At 47.2% G+C, this 13041-nt stretch overlaps 1 protein-coding gene across 1 annotated transcript in view; it reads right to left on the bottom strand.

The window, feature by feature from the left end:
• The window catches only part of RAPGEF1 (Rap guanine nucleotide exchange factor 1), an 84364-nt gene that overhangs the window by 4917 nt on the left and 66406 nt on the right, over positions 1 to 13041 (bottom strand). Inside the window, exons 11-14 of the mRNA XM_010177191.1 lie at positions 7302 to 7390; positions 5875 to 5986; positions 4188 to 4263; positions 911 to 995 (exon numbers count right to left, since the gene is read on the bottom strand). Coding sequence (XP_010175493.1) covers positions 911 to 995; positions 4188 to 4263; positions 5875 to 5986; positions 7302 to 7390 — 362 coding nt within the window. The remainder of the gene's footprint in view (positions 1 to 910; positions 996 to 4187; positions 4264 to 5874; positions 5987 to 7301; positions 7391 to 13041) is intronic.

Raw genomic sequence — 13041 nt, 5'->3', positions numbered from 1 at the left:
AAAAAGGTTATCAGTAAGTCAGGTATTGACAAGGGCCTGTAGGAATGCCCCAGCCAGGATTTTCACTGACAACTGCTCTGCAGCGAGATTTGTTGTGTCCTTGGCCATGCTGATCCCAGCAGGAGCAAGGGGAGCAGCAGCTCTGCTGCAGATGGCAGTGATGAGCTGCGACACAGGACAGGGTGACGTCAGGCTCCCTTTGACGTGTGTGTACAGGACCAAAGCCCATGAGGTCTTTGCACTGCCTGAACCCAGACACCGACCAGCTCAGCTGACAGTGAAGGCAGCCACAGGAGGAGAGCCAAGGGGAAGGAACTGCAGGCAGGGTGCTCAACAAGAAGCCTTCTCTGTGCTCTGCCAGCAACGCGAACACTCACCCTGCCACATAGGGGCCCTCGCCTCGTCAGCACTTACAAGCTCAGTTCAGAACTGGCAGGCCAAGAGGACACTATCTTCTGCGCCCCATTTCTTGTAATAAAAGAGAGAATAGGTCTTGATGGTTTGGTTGTCTCTTGTATTAAACTACAGCTGCCCAAGCAATCAATCCCCACGCCCCCCCCGCAAGGCAGGAAGCAGAGTGATCTCTATTCTACAAATGAGATGTCCCAAACAAATGTGCAATTCCCCAGTGATGTACAGAAAATTTGAACTGCTCTTCTGCCCTGCCAGAGCCCTCAGGAGACTGCTCTCAGGTCCAGTACTTCACTCTGCCTGGACTTGCCCAGCAGCATTTCCCATATGCAGGGTGCAGAGTTGAAGTCCCGCTTGGGATAACTTCAGGGCAAGCATGTTACTGACCGTGTTGTCAGCAGGCTTTTGACCAAACAACTTGCCACCAGCTCCCTTCATGATGACTGCTTGGCTCTGATTCCTGGTAGGGGGTGAACTGCCACTCATGCATAAAGGATATCTGTACTGAAGCTTCTTGATGAGCTCTTCAGGGGTAATAAATGTCCTGTATGTAGTCAGAAAGGCTTCACAGTACAGCACCAGATCTACAGAGAAAGACAAGAAAGCCTCAGTCAACCCTGCTTTCAGAAAAAGGAAGTTTCCTGAATCCAGTCTTACAGGAGGAGGACACAGACACATTTTTATACAAATGGACTTCACAGAAATGCTGTGCTGTTGTTTCTTACCAGCAGATGGACCCTATGGCACAAGAGCAACAGTGAAACTGCCCAGTCCCCACCGGCCTGGCTCACACTTGCAGCACTCAGGCTTGCTGTTTTACTTATGTGACCAACAAAGGGGTCAGTGAAAAACACCTGTTTGTGGGACAGGACCAATACTGGGTCAAGAAAAAATGTGGTTCAGACCCTGGGGATACTTTAAAAAAGATCTGATGGTAGAGGTGGGTGCCTGTTCTCTGTCTTTATTGCTTAGGCAGCACAGAGCCCTGCAGACACAGACACTTTTCCCTTTTTGATGATATGGCGCTGCAGACCCTCTGCCCTTGCCATGTTCTAGGAAATCTGCCCCACGACAGTGTAAATATAAGACTATTTTCAGCCAAAAGAAGAGTAAATTGCACTGCAAAAACTGAAGCTACCATGACCCTGCCACAACATCGACGCTGACGCGGTGCACGGAGTCAACTTCTGTTTATTAATCTGCAGGAGTGGGTGCTACAGGGCGCAGTATTGAAAAGGCTTTGGCCATTGTCATGAGCACAAAGGAGGGAATTTGAAAAAGCAGGAATTGTAAATGAGAAAGAAGATCTCAGGTCACGACTGCAATACCTTTTCAGTCCTGGGCAAGGCTTGGTCACTGTGGACAGCAGAGGTCAAAATGGAAATGTACTAACCCTGGTATGAAACCACGCTGCGCTGCGGCAGGACGTGCAGTGGGGTGGCACACTGTCCCTGCCCTGTGCATGGGGAGAGCCTCGTCAGCGTAGGTGGGGAGAAAAAGCTTCTGCCGTGCCCACCCAGGCTGGGCTGTACATGTAAAGCTTGTTTCAGCCAGGACAGGGATCACCCCACACCCATGTGCTGCGACATCCATCCCTTGTGCGTGGAGGGTGGGAAGGAGCAGGGCACGGTGCGATAGCTGTGCCTCTCTGTCTGGGGGGTTTCTCTTGGCAGGAGCCTCACGGAGACGCCAATTCCTCCTGCTCTTAAATCAGAGCGAGCTCCTGCCTTTTGGTTCAAGACAATCAGACATAAGCTCTAAAGCCGGATGCTGGGGGGTCATGTCAGGGGTGAGTCCCAGGCCTTGTCCAGCTGTAATCCTGTACTCACAGCAAGCACGTGTGGCTCTGAGCACTTAACTGACCAGGGATTTTATTCCTAAAGATTACAAGTCTCTATCCCTTATTCCATTTAGGTCTTCTAGAAAACTCAAATGAACAAGAAGCATCATGCAAAAGGGCGTGGAGTTACATTTATTCTGGGCTCCCATCTGCCCAAAAGGCAACGTGAGGTAATACAGCTGGTCTGTTCTGGCACTTCAAGCTGCCAAGAAATTCATCTTTAAAGGACAGCCTCCTAACTATACCCCTCTGTACCGTTTGGCTGATTGATTTACAAGCCCTGAATTTTTCCCATTGTAAGCTTAATTCATTAACCCCCTCAGTCACCCAAACACTGGGTTAGCATAGCACAAATTCCTCTGTGCTCCATTCAGCTCAGCGGCTTGGCAGAGCCTGCGAGGCAAAGCTCTGTGACTATTCGGAGAAACATACCGTGCAGAGCTTCCTCCAGCCAGCTGCTCTCCCTGTCCATGCTGCTGTGCATTTAAAAATCCTGCTCTAGTTCTTCCTAGTCTTGAGAGGTTCTCCACAGCTTTCACCTGACTGCTCGCAGCATCCTCAGAGCTCCCCGTTCATGAACTGGAGGTCCAGCACATATCTCTTTACCAAGTAGCTGTCTTTCAACAGGAACAGTAGGGAACTTCTTCCAACACTTGTTCCAGAGAACAGCAAGAGTAAATCAGAGCCTCTCCATTCCAGTTTCAGCATTTTTATAAGGTATTTCCACCCTCTCATTTAGACTTTTTTTTTTTTTCTTAAATACACATATCCAGCCTTGGCGCAATCAACCGCCTCCTCCTCTCTAGTATGTTCCTAACTTTGGTCCTTTCTGCCTGGATTCGATGCCTGATGTAAAGAGAGAAACATAGCTGTCAGGGGAAGGATTTTTTTTGCTAGCTGAATGGTGCTGGTAAGCAATTGCCAACACCTTATGCTGCAGTAAAAACTCTGCCATTTAAAAATGCACATGAAAGATATTTCCCCTTTGACTATCAAACTTCTAAAATATGAGTGCTGAGTGGTTCAGCGGGTTTGTGCATTTTGCCTTGCATCCCAGGAGATAAGATCAATTCTGGTTAAGGCCATCAGCACAAATGTGTTTGGCAGATTCAAAATCACTCTCTGGTAACATTGCAAAGGCTGTCTTTGCCATAGGTCTTAGAAAGAAACTGCTTCATGTGGGTGGTGACTGGGTTTGGAGAGATAAAGTGAGGTTTTAACAAATCTATAGCTAAGGGTTGCTAACCTCCCTTTTCCTCCCCCACATCTCCTTTCTTGTACTGTGGATCCTCCTCCCTGAACTGGTCTGGGTGGCTACCAGCATGCAAGCAGTACAGAGCAGGACTAGGAAGTAACACACTACATTGAAAATCAGAGGTGTCAGCAGATCAGTACCTGAAGAGCTTGCTCGATGCCCACAGGCACTTCATTAGACCCAAACCAATGTCCCTCCTCTCCTACTTTGATGTGACAGTCATTCCAGCATCCCCTACATCACCACTGCCATGAAGTTCAAAGGGCAAGGAGCACCTCTGAAAACAGGATCCATGCCACAACAGGCTGGTCACACCTGCACTTGCAGAAGGCAGTGGCCTACCTTGGCAGGTATGGAGACACCAACACAGCACTGTCACCAACTCCACTGGTGTGCCTCACCTTCCAGATCTGGGCAAAGGCTAGGAGGGGTTAATATCATCCCTGCAGCTAAATGGAATGAACAGGTGCTTATCCAGCTTACCTCTGTTTCACCAAAAATAAGCACAATCCCTCCCCCGCCCTCCACGACTCGGAGGATCACGAATGCTGTCCTCTCCACCCTGGCCCAGCTGCCTGGAGTCACATTGTGACTGCACATGCTACAGAGATGCAGAAGACAAGCAGCAAAAGGCCAGGCCAGTCTGTGCTCCTCAGCTCTGTTTTGGTGCATCCACTGTACCTTTCCTGTCGGTCTCTGTTGCATGCACTAACAAAATGTCTCCGGATCCACCACGAACATCTGGCCCATCATCTCCCTGCAATGAGAACAGAAACATGTTAGGCATGGTCCAAGCTCCCTCTGGCCTGGTTTACCATCTCTGGGGTTCAAACTCGGCAACAATTGGCAGAGTACGCAATGTTCCTGGCACTGCTCACGGCACAAGCTGGGACATGGTCTTCAGTGCCGGGCTAATCCTGGAATTTCAATAAAGTATTTGGTGTCCCAGATGAGGATCTGGGCTGATCCTCACTCGGGGTCTCTGACTTCTTAAGGCCAGGCTGTGAAGCTCAGTGAAAGCTGAACCTTCTGTCCACAGAAGAAAGAACAGAAATGCCCCAGACTCCCAAACACTCCCAGAAGAGCATTAACAGAGCAGCAACACTGTGTGAACTGTCTCAAAGTGCGGGATCACGTACCACAGCGGCTGTGGGGTGAGAGGTCATGCATTCAACTTACATGTTCCTGGAACATCAAAACCTAGCAAGTTAATTCCCTAATCTGGAACTATTTGTCTGGAGGTCACCTGAAGTGATCCAATAACTGGGAACAGAAACCAGCCCTGCTTGACCCCTGCCTTCCCATTCTCTAAAAACATCTTTCTTTTAGCTACTGCAATTCACAACTAAAAAGATGCAAAACTGATCTATCACTCAGCCAGCAGTTTCCAGGCTGCAGGAACTGGCTCAGAGCAGCCGTTCTATACCACTGCAAACACATAGACTGTAAAGAAAAAAAAGAAAATAGAAGGGTTGACATAGATCTTGCTAGTCCTAAATGTTCATAAATCACTGATTTTCAATTGCTTTTTAAAGGAAATACTCCTGCAGAGGAGACTGGAGTCTTGTCTGGATTCCCTTAGCAATGCCTGTGTCATTTCAATATGCAAAACATTGAAAAAACCATGGATTACAGACACAGAGCAGCTAAGTCTAAGATATGAATTTTTCAGGTGACCCTCTGGCAAGACTCATTAAATACTACTTAAGGAATGAGTAATAGCTTCTCACTCTCTCCTGCACTTCTCAGCTGACCAAAGAATACTCCTGAAGTGCCACTAAATGATACATTCTCTCTGTTTTTCAGACTAGCCCCCTGACAGTCTGAAAGCTTCAAAAGCCTGCATATTCCCCCAAGCTGCATGTCAAAGACAGCTTGGTTCAAGAGCATAGCAAGCAAAGCTGGGAGTGCACCCAAGGCTAGAAACAAAGTCATTTCTCAAATACAGAAATAGTTACTTTGGCTGCTCTTCCACGACAGTAATGTAATGTCCTGCTCAGGAAATCTGCTAAACTTGCCTTCAGACTGAAAGGCCAACACCATAAACCTGCACCTGGATTTATTGTGCTCAGGCTCTCAGGTGTTTCATTTCAGACAGTTGCAGGCTGAAAATGTGGGAAGGAGCAGACTGGGAAAAGGGCGCAAGATGTGCTGGTTTTTAGAGAGACATTTTGTTAAACCCTCATTCATTGATGATGCTCCCTGCCTGTACCAGCATCTCACACTTTCACAAGAGCCTGCACACCACTTCTGCAGCAGCCTAGTTTTTCCTGTCAAATAAAAACTGATGCCTTGCTCGTGCACACAGAGAATCAGATTTCAGTACAGAATAAACCAGAGTATGAAAGCAAACCCTGAATGCACCTACCTCTTGCTTCAGCGTTAACCTAGCCATAATTTCGTTGTGGTCGATAAGGGATAGCTCATCTACCTCTTCCTCCAACTGTGATGATTCCAAAGCATCTGGTGACTGCTGCTGCCTGTAAAAAAAAAAAGGGGCAAATACCCATCAGTGTCATTGCCAATCCAGGGGAAGAGATGCTGGGTCCACCCAAGCTCTCAGCGCACAAACCTTACTTAAATGACAGTAAATACAGACAGCCTGGGGGTAAATCTTTTGCAAACAAGCCCAAATGTCCAGCTCTAATTCTGTTGCTTTCTGCATCTCTTGAAAAAGAGAACGATGAACCTTTAGGACCTGAACACTTGTCTGCCTGCATTTCTGGCAGACAGGGTTTCACTATGCTCTGCATAAGTACACACTTCTATGTCTCCTTAATCCACCATATTTTTAGTGCACACAAATCTAAGCCTTTCCTCAAATGTATAGAGACTGAGCATACTCTACACATATATCTTATTAGACTCATGACCTATTGTGCTGCTACAACAGGAGATAACAGGCTCTCTTTGTGCAGGAAGACAGAGCACAAAGCTCTGACCACTTTTTTGGTGCACATCCACAACTCTAGTATTCCTATCTCCAAAAGCTGGTACTCTTGTGCCTGGATACATGCTCTTTGTGCCTCTATTCCTTAAAAAAAAAAAAAAAAAGTAAGTATGCATTTTCTTCATAGATTTCCATAGGCAAAGGTCAAAATCCTGTGCACCAGTCGGTACTTCCAGCAGACAGTGAGCTTTGCAGAGCACTCTTGCATTGTCTCCTTCACTGCAGGGATTAAAATCCTCAAACCAACTGCAGGAAAATGGGGGAGGGAAGTTGACTGTCACACACAAAACAATGCCATTCTCAATTTTTGCTTTAGAAATGCAATTGAAGAGCAATCTCAAGCAGCAGGGAAGCACTCACTCCACTCCTCCTGAAGCCCATCTGTTACACCTCTTCATTTACATAGACAAATGACAGCTAAGAGCATTAGAAGGTATATAAAGCCTCCTGCTTCAGGGCCTCACCCAGCTCTAGCTATCAGGGTTAGGAAGAAATTCCCCTCTGGAACACTATTTCCCAACAGCAATACAGATGCTTCCCTGGAAGCAGCAGGGAGCAGCCAGTGTCAATGACAGGACTGCCCCAATGAGATGGACTTAGGATGGCTAACACAGGCTGCATTGACGCCTGCAGGCTCCCCTACTTTAAGTTAATGACATCTTGTCAGGATTTTTTTACTCACCAGTTGTGCAGAAAAAGTGGGTTTAAAGTTTAGAGAACATAGAGAAGGTTGAGGGCAGAATGGGCAGCCCCAAGGACGGTTTGGGAGAGGGCTAACAGGACGTTGGTGACACTCTGTGCCCTTCGAGACTGGGAAGCAGGAGGGTCACAAGAGTCAGGCTCACCTTTCAGCACCATCTTTGCCTTCCTTCCCCATGGCACTGCTGTTGGAAGTGGAGTCTTTGGAGTGGCTGTCTTTGACAGAGGGAGATTCCTGTGAAGAGAAGGAAGTTTTTCATTATTACATGAGGTCCTACACCACAGCTGGCCTTGCACTTACAGTCTGACTGCCTCTAATTGGCCCTTCACTGTAAATTCCTACAGAGCGGTTAAAGATTGATGCAAGTTAATGCCAAATGCCAGGAAAACACAAAAGTTAATTAGACAGGAAATTTGGGACCATCTCTGGAGACTAGTGTAATTAGTACTGTTTGCTTTTAACATTGTGAAATGATGCTGAAAGTTACAACACAAGTCAGCTGTTGTCTTGGATTTTAACCCTCTCACAACTTTTTTTTTTTCCCTCCAGCCCTTACTGTTGAAAAACACTCGCCACCTTCTGCTTTAATCAAAATGGACACAACCAGCTCTAAGCTCTCCAGTTTCAGTTCCCTCCTTAGTCATAGCCCCTAAAACCAGCCTGTCTTAGGGGGTGGATGCACACTGCTGTTCCTACCTCCCTTCTCTCCCATCAGAAGGGGTTATGCAATGATGCAACGTTCCCACTTCACAATTCACAGCTGTAGAAATGAGGCTAATGCAAAAAAGCAGGACCATCTGAACCCGCAGTACAGAACAGCAGGTAGAGAGCTCAAAGCAAAGATGCAGCATTTTAAATTAGCCATTTATTAAGGAGAAAAATACCCATGAACAACAAACAGGAATATTAATCTAATAGAGTTGGAAGGTCAGAATTACTTAACATCACGCGGACTGAAACTTGGAAACTCAACCTACTGAACAAACTGGTCTGAAAGCACCTACACACTATCTTTTTGGCTTGGAAAACACACTGGTGAGTTTAAGTTTCTTGGTGCCTGCAAAATTCTTCCAGATTAAATCTATAAAGCCTTTTGCTTCAAAGTTTAGAACCAGCTCGCAGCTGCCCAAAAGGATGGGCCTGCCTAGATGTGTCTCCTGAAGGGAAGCGATGGGAGTGCTATCTCTTGGCGTATTTAACACCAGCATGGATAAAGGTCTCGGAGACATCCTGTAGGATATGTGCCTTCCAAGAGGAGGGCAGGCAAAAAGATCAACACAGACCTCTGCTGCCGTTTCCTATGACCCAACAGGAAGAGAGGACCTCCCTGCAATGGAAAACGCCCTGTCTCCTTTAGGAAATATCTAAGATATGAGGCTTGAGTAAAGGAAGAAGCAGCGTGCGATTACAATGCTCAATCAATCACTTTGTATCCAAATGATGAAGGGAAAAAAAAAAAAATAGAGCACAAAGCTTTCTGTATTAAAAGAGGGAAGCCAAAGCAGTTACAAGAATAGACACAGCCCCAGGCCAGTGCTGGTCAGGGTGCAGCTTTCTGGAAGGGAACCTCACACAAGCGGCTCTAGACAGCGAAGCGCAAACAAAACAGCGCAGCAGGAAAAGCTGTCCCTACCTCCTGCAAGGGTTCACCTTGCGTGGCCCCAAAAGCATCTCCTGCTCTCCACCTGACCGGGAGGCCACCCAAGCCTGCAAGCCAGGAGCGGGCAAGCAGAGGGACTGCCAGCAAGGGAGCTGGGGCAGCAGGACAGACACAGGAGCTTCACGGTGTGCAGAAGAGTCTGGTGCCAAGCGTGTCAGCCCCGGCGTGAACTCGGCATGCACCAGGCAGCCCCTTCCCAGTCTGCATCCCTGTCCGGGTTACTTACTCCTTCAGAGCGAGGGATTTCCCCGTTGCTCTGGCCAGAGGAATACAGATTGACGTATTCACCCTCACCAGCCTCCTCACTGGCGTTTTCACTCTAAGGGAGACAGGACGAAAGGAAATACGTGATGGTGTCCCGGGCCAGCACTTAACGGTAGCCAGTGAACGTGCCCACTAGCTGGGAGGAGAAGCGCTCTCGGTGGCTGCTGTCACCTAACTGGAAGCCTTTCTGCTGGTTGAGTGGCCAATGCTGGCCAACAAGGCTGTACGTCCCAGGGGGTAATTTTTGGTTCTTGAGGGCTATCCTGAAGGCCCTGAGCTGCAGCAGGACAGCAGCAGGCACTGCTTTGCAAGAGCTGCCATGGACTCCATGTGAGACCATGAAGGTGCAATATGTACATGCGGATTTCAAGGCTAGGGAAGCTGAACATTCAGAGCTTGACACACAAGCACCTATTCCTCCCATGCTGTAGTCCTGCTGCTGAACACAGATCAACTCTGCAACCCAGAGGGTATCAAATGTAGCACAGTTTGAGAGACACAAGCACAGATTAGAGGAATCACACCCAACTAAACAAAACTCGAGGACTTCTGGGCTGTAACAAGCACCTAATGCGAGGAAGCTGCAACAGGAAGGTCAGGTCCAAAGTGTGAAAACTTGATCATTCACTCTGCAATCAGCGTCCCTCTTCCAAACTTTGTGAAGAGGCAGCACTGCCATGCACTGTGCCGACAGCTCGAATCCCATCAACTCTAGGCTTTGCAGCAAACAAGAGAGGAACTACCTTGAAAGCGAGGTGTTTAAAAAGTAGCTGTAATGCACAAACCTGACAAGTGATCTGCAAAACTGCTCTGGAACCTTAAACTGGTAGTGCTGTAGCAGTGTGGGAACAGCGTTAGTCTAACTGCACCAACATGTGATGCTTTGCACTAACGTGCACTGCCACCAAGATCACAGCTAGAGCTGCTGGTAAGCGGAAAGAGCAGGAGCCTGGAGAGAGCAACAGGTTTATGCTCAGGAGAGACAGAGCTGGATGGCACCCACACTGACTCAGGAGGGAGCAGGGCAGCAATCACCAAATCCTGCCACAGCAGCAACTGCAGGATGTGAACTACTGTTGGGAGTCTGTGTTTAGAAACAACCAAGCTCACAAAACACTCCTTTACCTTCTTCAGCTTTGTATTACAATTGCAGGAAGCTACAGCAACTTCTCTTCACCAGCATTTGACATTTTACATTCCCTTTACATGTGTTAACATTTTCTCAAACCTGCTGAGGTTGTTCAGTTTTTCTAGCCACCACTTTTATATGAAATTACCTCTCTGCAATTCACACACATTTGGAAACCAGACTAGATCACATTTAGCATGTATTAATACTAGAGACATTTTCTTTTAAAAAAACAAATAAACCCAGCCTTCCGTTAAGGTGCGTTATCTTTTTGGATAGTCTCACCGAAGGCGTCTGGAGAGAATCAGTGAAAGAGGTTTCAGAAGGAAGGCAGACAGGAGCATTCCCGTTAAAGCTGCTCTCCTGAGAAGAGGAGTTTGGCACATCCGCAGTGCTGGGTGACTGGCTGGCTGCGGCGGGCACCGCTAGGTCAGAGCTCTGAGATGGATGGACGAGCGGAAAAGGTGGGGTGGAGCAGGAGGAGGAGGTAGAAGAGAGGAAAGGAGGTATGGAGACTTGGTTGTGAGGCACAAAGTCCTGGGAGTAGGACCTAAACACAGATTTGTACTACAAGACACAAAGACGTACAACACAAAAACAAGGAAGATGGGGAAAGGAAAGAGACAGACAAAAGAAAAAGTAATTAGATCGGCAGTAGCAGTGACAGCACAAGGCATTTCTAACACAGGCACCTCTCTGTTGAGAGGTCAACCAGAACAGAAGCAGCACTCTTTTACCATCCACATGCTAGAGCAGGAATTGCTACCTGGGACACCTCAGCCAGTTTTTCAGAGAGGCATGTTCTCCTGCAACTGGGCTGTTCATCTCACAGAGGGGAAGTGGGCACCAGGGTGTTTACCTGCAGGTATCCAGCCTTCGCTAGGGAGAGAGAAAGCCTGGATATCTCAGTATTGTTAAGGACAAATTGCAGCCTGAAAATCCTTTGTGTGGATGAAAGGATGCGAAGGCATACAGAAACCATGACTGTGAGCTTGCTCGAAATATCTAGATAGACAAAGGTACTCCAAGTGATTATTGCTTTTCTGGGATTTTCCACAGGATCCAAATTTAAGATGCCGTTTGCTCCAGCCCTGTAATTTAACAGCTACCCTGTCAAGCCTGTTCCAGAACACACAGCTCCCAGGGAGGAGTGGCTTGATACTGTCTTCAAAGTTACACTGAAGGATGAAGGAGATTATACTGCTACTCCTTCCCATTTGAAAAACATAGGGAGCAAAAATGATAATTGCCCTCAGGAGCGATGAATTCCTTATCAAACCGATCCTTTAATGCAGTGCCTCGAAGAGTCAGCTGAAGAGATGAAAAGAGATCATCTGCCTAAACCTTTCTTTCGCTCTCTCTCCTAATCATCAGATTACTGTTCAGATAATATTAAACAGGGTGCAGTGGGAATATATTGTGCCAAGAAAAACAAGAGCAACCCTTTGTCTTTTAACATCTGCTGCTAGTAAGATTTGCCATCAGGGTAAGTCCAAAACAAAACTGACACCCACCAAAAAAAGACAGACAATAATACTAAAACCTGCTGGAGAGGAGTTTATTTTAAAACCCGTAGAGCTCAGCCACTAGCGAGATCTGTATCATAGCCAAGTGGACTGAAGGAAGAATCACATCATCCAAAAAAGCCCACGTTGAAATGAAGCTGTGGCGGTTACTCGTTTGAGTGATCTGCTACAGAAGGATGGCGCATTACAGAGGTCTCAAGAAGCACAGACACAACTTGCTCAAACCAGGCTGAAAAGTGACACCGCCGTGATGTAAAAAGAAGGGGAAACAAAGGCATGAATCGGAGAATTCAGGCTACATTTTCTCAGGAGAGTTGAGCTGGTGATAAAAAGCAAAACTCAGTCTGTCACCTGAGCCGCAGTAGCAGCATCCAGTTCAGCCATAGTACTTTTTTTTTCTACCTAGGAAAGATGTGAGCTTAAAAATCTAAATTGAGAAGAGCCTTGGGCCAGAAGGCTGGGCAAAAAAATGCTTTTCTGCTACAAAAGGAAAGAAAAAGTAAAGGTCAATGGCTAGACTTTACCTTCTACCACCTTAATCCTCAAGTGGTTGCCCTCCGCCGTGCGTGGAGTCTGGCAGTGCTCTGGGTGTATTCTCGGGGCCCAAAACATATTGCAGGCCATAATACAGATGAGCAGAGGGAGATGCTTTGGAAAGAGAGCTTAAAAGACTACTGAAAAATAATTAAAACGCAAATCCCTATCACATGCCTGTGGCTAAAAGGAGACTGGCTCTAGGACAGGCTCTTCTCTCTTCCTGCCTGTTTCTTTCCGGATGAGCAGCCCTGGCTCCAGGGACACTGTCAGCTTTTGGGGCCGCCTCAGTAACAATGACAAGTCTAATCTCTGTATTTACTTTCTGCCTGAATAAATGCTCTACATTTATTCATTTTCACTTGCATGGCACAAAACACTAAATCCCTCATAAGATGCCAGGCTCATGACATCATCTTGGCTCAGCAGATTCATTATGCCTGCCCCATCTCCCTGGTATTTCATGATCTCACCGATGCTAATATGCCAACTATCACCCCAAGTCCCAAGCTAGACCCCAAAAAAGAACAGGAGCAAAGCAAACGGAGAACCACTGCTGCAGCAGGTCTCAAGAAGGCATTCAACAAACTGCTGTCCCAATAACAAGATCCTCTGCTCCAGTAAAGGAAATAATTTGCTCAAACAGAACCTATGTGCCAGCTCCCCTAGAGCTGGGCTTCCTGTGCCCACAGGAGACAGGCAGCATACGCTGCCCTTTATTTTGTAGTTGATGGACATCTTCCATGGAGGTGTCTCAAGGGCTTTTGTCTCT

The sequence above is a fragment of the Antrostomus carolinensis genome, unplaced genomic scaffold (assembly GCF_000700745.2).
Source record: "Antrostomus carolinensis isolate BGI_N321 unplaced genomic scaffold, ASM70074v2 scaffold1861, whole genome shotgun sequence".
NCBI lineage: Eukaryota > Metazoa > Chordata > Aves > Caprimulgiformes > Caprimulgidae > Antrostomus > Antrostomus carolinensis.
The sequence above is the reverse complement of the archived record's forward strand: the minus strand, read 5'-3'. Positions and strand labels throughout refer to the sequence as shown.